Below are 7,694 nucleotides of genomic sequence, written 5' to 3' on the forward strand. Positions count from 1 at the left end.
TGATAAGTCTATTAAGCTAGTTATTTAAGTCATTTGTTAAGGATATATTTGATAAGAAAGTTTATTTGTTATTGATTGTTTAAAATAATAAGTTTTTTATTCCGACTTAAAGATCATTTATTAAACATTTTTTTAATTATTTGACTAATTAGAAAGCCAAAACTTAAAATTCAACCAAAATAATATAGTTAATTAAGAATCACCCTATTTCCTTTGACCTACTTTGTAAGTAAAGTAAACATCTTATTTATGTTTGGATTAAGAGTGGAAGTTTGTGGTATAAATAGATAGTATTAATTAAGAAAATAAAAACTATCAAGTATGTAATTACAAGAAAGTGATTGTTGTAACCTGACAAATTATTCTACACAAATTCTTATGACACACAGTCTCTTTGAGAGATCATTTCTAATTGGACTGATTTATTGTATTTTTAAAAAAAATTATAAGTAGACATTAAGAATGATGTAAGTAGACATTTAAGATATTAAAAGTAGGCATCAAGGATACAGTAAGCAACCATTAAGGAAAATGTAATAAGTAGGCATTAAAATATACGATAAATAGACATTAATCTTTAATAGATTAGGCTTAAGATACGTCTTTTAAAGAGACAATCTCTCAAGAGACTAGCCGATTATTCTAAGGTATTGTGTTTGTTCCTATTTGATGTTTCTATTTCTTATTTTAGGTAGGTTTTTTTATTGTTCTAAATAATCCTTCAACTTACTTCCTTTGATTAAGAATTGCTGCATTTCTTATTTTCACACTATTCAAATTTCAAAGTTGATTTGAATCTTAATATATTAAAGTGCATATGATTAAAATATACAAAAAATTAATAATATACATTAATACGAATCAAACAAGATATCACATAACTACGTTTTTTAATATATAGAGAATAAGAAGTAAATAAATATCATTTATTATTAGTAGTAGCTATTCAAGTGTGTAAGTATAAAATTGACTTAATTAACAATATTTTTTAATCTACACCACTTTTTAATTTTCTATTCACAAGTTCATACTACTCTCCGCACTACTTAATTACACTTCCTAACTCCCACTTTTTTAATTTAAAATTATATATAATTTTAATATACACTAAATCCATATAAAATTTTTCACATTCAATCGCAACAACCATTACTAGAAGTACCATATTACAATTTTCATTAATTTAACTTTCAATTGTCTTTTACATGTCCATTTTAAAACCATAAAACAATCAATAAAAATCTTATCAATTATTAATTAATTTCATGCTCATGCCAATCAACCAACCGATGAATAGGTTAATAGTTCGGAAAAGAGGCAGCGAAAATTAAAATTCAATTCCTCTTAAGAAATTCAGTATATACTCCAACTGAGACAATTGTTGTAGACTCGGAAAGACCAAGAATAGTCTTAGAATGATATGATTAACGGTCAAATACAAGGATGTTTAAAAAGAAGCCATCATCTTCACTGCAGCCTGTATGTGTCTACTTTCGACTAAATTTACAGGCTGAACAATAAAGTTTAGACTTAATTTGTCCAAATCATGATGAATGGTGCAAATCAGTGATTAATTTGCACAGTAATATACCCAATGAAGAACTAAATGAATGGAGAAAAGGGGATTATCGAGCAAATGCAATGGCCATGCTTATTCTCGGACATCTAAGGAAGGACTGGCGGTGCAATTAGCCGGGTGTTATAAGAGTAGCAATGCCTGCATTTCTGGCCTATGATGTGAAAGTACACCTCTGTTGTATCATTGCAGTCATTACAAAGAATCCAAACCTGCACCAAAAGTAGAACCCAAATGCTTAGTAAGATATTGTAATATGTCCCTTATTTCGATGATCCCAAAGATCTATAGTTATTTGATTCCGGATTATAATGGGTTACACTAAAACGGATTTATGTGTAGTTGCACACGATGTTTGCTATCACGGGCAATTAGAAACAACCTTTTTGCTATCACTAATAAAAGTTTAACAAGGGTAAGATTGCATATATCTAACTACCCCATACTCCACCCTAGGTGGGGGCTCCATTAATTGTATTGGGTTAACAGCCCGTTTGGTTAGTGATATTAAATAGTGGTAATGGCAATGATTTATAGTGTAAAATTTTATCAAAAGTTCCATGTCATTCCCATGGTAATGAAACTTTGATCACAAAAAAGTTTTTTTGTTTACAAATTTCCATTACCACCTAATACCGCTATCTCTCAATGGTAATGCATTCAAATAAATTTTATGAAGAAAATGAGATGATTGAAGTTGAACAAGCATCGTCATCAAGGTAGCCAACAGATTTTTCAACCAAAATTACACTAATTTTCATTCCCATTAACACCTTTTATTACCACCTACCAAATGGGCCGTAAGAGTAATGGAATGAAAAGGAACGGAAATTTCCTGAACAAAACGACTTTCAAGTTACTACTCAATTGCGATACATGATCATATCGAACATTGAAAACTCGAAGAAGTAGCATTACCTTCTTGTTACGATAATCCTCTGGCATGGTGGTTGCTTCAATCTGGCAATACAAAAAAGTATAAGAAAAGAAAGAAAGAGTGAACGTAATGGAGAGCGAAGTGTAGCTCTAACGGAATAGGAAAGTATTGAACTACAAGGAGGCAAAACATTGCAGGTTATGTTTCTCGTATTAAACGAAATCTTACTTCATTAGGATGAATATAGCGACCTTACCTCCTCGTCTAATCTCTTCCAGGTTCTAGACATGTCTATTACTGATTTTGAGCATATAGGGCAGCAATACCTGCAAAAAGGATCAAGCCTCATACTAAAAGTACAAAGAAAAAATCAATCTATAAAGCGACTTGCCTTAAGGACCAAGAATGCTTACTTGTCACGTTTCACCATCTCATCGTAGCATTCATAATGCATTGTATGCCCACATCTCAACACAGTGGTGTCTTTCAGTGAGTCAAAAAGATACTTGAACAAAAAGGAGAAGCTATTAGATCAATTACTATTTTAGGCAACCAAAGAAGAGTGAATTCTAAAAATAGAATCGGATTATGATCGACAGACCTCGTAACAAATGGGACAGTGATGGTGCATTGAATTCTCTACGCACATATGATTGTTTCGTAAAGCTACAGAGTAGCAAGATCCTGGAGAAATGTTCAAAGATGAAATAATGCTACTTATAAGAAATGTAGGGTGATCAAATATAATATGCGATGAAAAAGGAGATAAATGACTCGATACAAACCAGATGAATGAAAGCCTGAATATAAATTTTCACCCAAAGAAACACGCTAAAACGAAGTACATGCAAGACCACAAAGAAGCATCAGATTGATTCCAATTCAGACCCAACAAAGCCATTTGTCCTTGACCTGGCTTACACCAGTTCAAGCAGCGCCATATATTGCTCGATATGCGAAACAAAACACCTAAACCATCATTTCTTTCTCAAAAACTCTTTCGGATCCTTGCCTTATTCAATCCAAGGCATTCGAGGGGAGTATCTTTCGATCAAAATCCTATTTGGTTTACATATATACATCTAAAGCATGGCCCACATAAAAGTAAGGCATATATTCGAATTTGATATAAAAAAACCCGCATAAGAGGCTTATATTCCGGTTTTTAGGTACAGAAGCCTTTGATTGATCAAGCAAACGACTTCTTTCCTTAATCCGACACTCTTATTGCAATCACTTAAGCTCAACAGAATAATATGGAGTGATCTTTAATAAGTTTATGTTCGATGCTATTTTCCCTAATTTATATAGTTCGGGCGAGTTGTAGGCTTATTTTTGACGAGGTTTATGCTCATTTGTATTTTGAAGAGAAGTGATTAGAGCTCATTTGGTGAAGCAACAAGCCGGTCGTATAAGGCAACTTGTCCCTTCTTTGAAGGCAACAACATGCTGCCTAACATCTGCATCACCATTTCATGAATAAGGTTACAAGTCGTCGAAAGCCAAGCTTCGACTTGTTGCCTCGACAAGCCAGCAACAACACTGAGCTCTCGCATGTAAGAGCTCACACACCACAAGCCAAGCCCTAAACGCAATCTACGAGGTGCAACCAATGAACTATAAGACCTGACTTACAGCTTGATATAAAAGTCACTGAAAAGATACAAGCCATCCACAAAACAAAAACTACAATAATATTTTAGAAACACATTTTAATAATCTCATAACTAGTTTTTATAACTAGTTCACCGCTACTTTCCGAACAGAATCTTAGCCCGTCACTAAATAATTGCAGCATATCCCTAATTTGGAAGTTCCTTATTGATTTCAATAATTCCGTCTTAGAAAAGAAAAGTTTGACAGATTAAGTTCCTTATTGTTTCAGGGTATTATTTGCCCACATGCACTATATTTATCTTTTTGTGCTCATCAGAAAAGTCGCGATTAAAATGATCCAAGAAGTATATTACTACTAGTTAACTCAGAATGTTGTCACTCTCTCCCTGAACCTCAAAAACACGGCTTATTACTATCACCAACGCTTAATTTTATCCACAAACAGACCATATGGCATACAGTATACACTTCAATCAAATTTGGAAATTTTTTGCATGTATAATTACCAAAAAATAAATGACATCCTAAAAAACAAGAATATACAATGAAGATGCAACTCTGCTCCAATGTTGAAGTCAACTCTAAGTTATAGCCAAACAAAGGCTCAATTTCTTCAGAAATGTAAGAATTATTGGTGACTTGGTTCACCAAGCAATCAAAACATGATTAAGGTAATTAATCATTTTTAGTTAGTGTGAGTTAGAAGAGAACCCTTCACATGTTGGTGATTTGGTTTGTATGGGAATCAATAGTACATGGTACTATCGATAGTGTAAATCTTGACATGTGAAGCTTTGAAGTGGAATGTTTCAGTCCTAGGATCAAGTGTGAGAACATAGTAGACCGTGGCTTGCATGAAAAAGGAAAGAGGAAGCTTGAAAAGAGTGAGCTGCTGCTCGCTCGACCCAGACTAGATCGAGCTCCCTGGTCGAGTATTTATCTCTCCTTTTAAGAAATATGAGAAAGTTTAAGGAGTTTACAAACACGAGAATGTTGTCATGACCAATATATTTCTCTTGCAATCCCTGTGTTTCTCATTTTGGGGCTTAAACGCATACCAAAAGAAACAACGAATACATACACAACAAGAATATGGACACAACAATCAGATTCCATTCCAGGCGGTTTCATGTGTTTTCCAAATTTCAAACCATGAACAGAAATATATGAGGAAATCAAACATACCGCACTTCTTGCAGTGGAAGAAGTTCTCACGGCCGCCAACCCTGGTTCAGCAATTTCCGGTTACATATACAGATAATTACAGTATTACATACTATCATTGTTTTCAAACGAAAAGCTGAAATACACAACAACATTTGAAATGAATCTAGATACCCTGGTTCTGAAATTACTGGTTACTTATACAGATATTTCCTCACTACCCCACATTAGTATCTGATAACTTCAAAGAATGAAAAGAGATTAACCATCACATAGCTTTGATCACAAAAGACTATTTGTGGTAATAATACGATATAGGTAGATACATATTACCGGAAATGGAAATTCATTAATTCAAGTCTCTTACCTACAAATCCCACAATCATCACAGTGAAATTGCATTTTATCAGTCTGCAAATAACAAACAAGTGATCTCAATAAGAGCAACAATCGCGAGGAATGTGAAGTTCCATATCTAATACACCGTTATATATAGGTGTCTGATATCATGGAGATGAACTGAAATTCTGTTCAATTAGCTCATTACTCTAGATTGCTACGTATTTATAAAAATTGATCAAGACATTCAGCCATTAACCACATTATATAAAACTTTAGTCCTTACTATAAATAGAAAGATCAAGAAAGTTTACATCATCATCAAAGAACTTGCAAATCTCACAGAAATACTCCCCCATTTTGACTCCACAGTTTGTGCAGACTTGTGCCACCTGAATTAACAGAAAAAGGACCAAAATTTGTCACAAATTGGAATAAATAAGACAATATTTCCTCTAGTGATTTTGCTCCATATACTATTTTGGTACGTCCCAGGTGGTTTGCTTTATTACCCCTTTGGACATGATCCTAGCAACAATACACCATTAAAACCTACTTCAATATTCTACTCTCCTTAATTTAAACCTTTATTTCCTCCATCACTCTATCCAGAGGTGTTCTAAACTGACTCGATGACCCGATATTTACCCGGCCTTGGAATCAAACCCCACTTAACCAAACTTTAAATTGAGTTTAAAATTATGTAAAAATCAATGTGGATACAAGACCCGATTTTAAACCGACCTGAAAAACCTGACCCGCAATTGACACGATGACCCGAATGAACACCTCTACCTCCACCTATATACCCCATTAAAATACCCATTTTCTCCCATTTCTTGGTTTGTCAATCTAAGGGACAAAGGAGTTGAAATTTGCAAACTAATTTTATGAGGTACTTACTGGTTGCTCAGTGTCACAGACAGAACATACAACCTGTAATGAAATCATGAAAGAAAACCAACAATTTACACTCAATATAGTCTGAATCAAACATAATCCAAGCAAGAGATCAAAAAGGCTTAAAGATTTACATACTTGCTTTACATCATATCGATTTAGTTCATGCCGGTCGATGAAATTTCTCAACATGCTCTAAAATTTGAAAACAACAAGCATAATTTTCAATCAATACCCACAAATCCAAACAACTAATCCAAATTACCCAAGAGTTTCTAGTAGGGTGTTTGGCAAAATAGCTTGCCAGATAACTTATTTAGGTATCAATCGATGATTGGTTGGTCCACCATCTAATGATATTATTTGGTAAATTAGCGGTTTAAAACAACTTTTGTTCCCAAAATCAGCTATTAGCCAAACACCCTTTAAATTTTGATTTTGTTTGACTACAAAAGAAAAAGAGTATATGAACAAATTACAGTGGCATCATTGTGGCAATGGCGACAAGGGTATATTTCGTTGCAACAAGGAGCTCTAATCATACACCTTCTTCTGTAATGCTGACATCTGAAAACAAAAATAACCCAATTAAAAAAAAATTAATCTTGAATAAAAATAAAGATCAAAAACAAAAAAGGAAAAATACCCATAACCCATCTTCCCAAAATCAAGGCGTTCATTAGCAGAGCCCTCCATTGATTAATAATCTGAATTCAAAGAAAAATTGAAAATATTTCAACTTCAAAAAGGGCAATACTTGAACTGATTTAGGAGATGGATTTTAGTGTTTTTCAGATTTATGGGTTAAGCTCAAATCAATCAAAAAAGAATATGAGATGAGAACCATTTTAGAAGGAAGGAAAAGGGGGTGTATTTGAAGAACCAATAATGAAATTGCATTATTATTAACATTATATTATATAATATTCAAGATTAATGAGATTTGCAGAGCAATAAAGTGGAGAGCAATACAAGTAAAGATTTTTTATTTTTTTCTTCCCATTTATTATTTTACGGATTTTAAAGCAATTTTCGAGTCTCAATATGATAAAAAAATATATATTAAAACGAATCTAACAAAATTTTATATAGATATTTTTATTATTTATATATATTTTATTCTTAATCAAATTTCAACCTTTAAAATAGAATATTGTATATGTAAAAAAAATAAGAAAACGGAAAGATTAATAAAAATGAAGAAATCGAAATAATTAATAA

At 32.8% G+C, this 7,694-nt stretch overlaps 1 protein-coding gene across 1 annotated transcript; it reads right to left on the reverse strand.

Annotated features, from left to right (window-relative positions):
* Positions 1–1,117: 1,117 nt before the first annotated feature.
* Positions 1,118–7,415, reverse strand: LOC130809392 (E3 ubiquitin-protein ligase MIEL1). The gene is made up of 12 exons (XM_057675160.1): positions 7,120–7,415; positions 6,953–7,040; positions 6,612–6,668; positions 6,477–6,509; positions 5,888–5,965; positions 5,602–5,645; positions 5,256–5,296; positions 3,055–3,137; positions 2,867–2,958; positions 2,710–2,779; positions 2,495–2,536; positions 1,118–1,788 (listed from the first exon to the last, which is right to left on the reverse strand). Exons 1-12 carry the CDS (start codon positions 7,167–7,169, stop codon positions 1,666–1,668), a joined length of 801 nt encoding a protein of 266 aa, XP_057531143.1. The 5' UTR covers positions 7,170–7,415; the 3' UTR covers positions 1,118–1,665.
* Positions 7,416–7,694: the final 279 nt, after the last annotated feature.

This window comes from Amaranthus tricolor, chromosome 3 (genome assembly GCF_026212465.1).
Source record: "Amaranthus tricolor cultivar Red isolate AtriRed21 chromosome 3, ASM2621246v1, whole genome shotgun sequence".
NCBI classification, from domain to species: domain Eukaryota; kingdom Viridiplantae; phylum Streptophyta; class Magnoliopsida; order Caryophyllales; family Amaranthaceae; genus Amaranthus; species Amaranthus tricolor.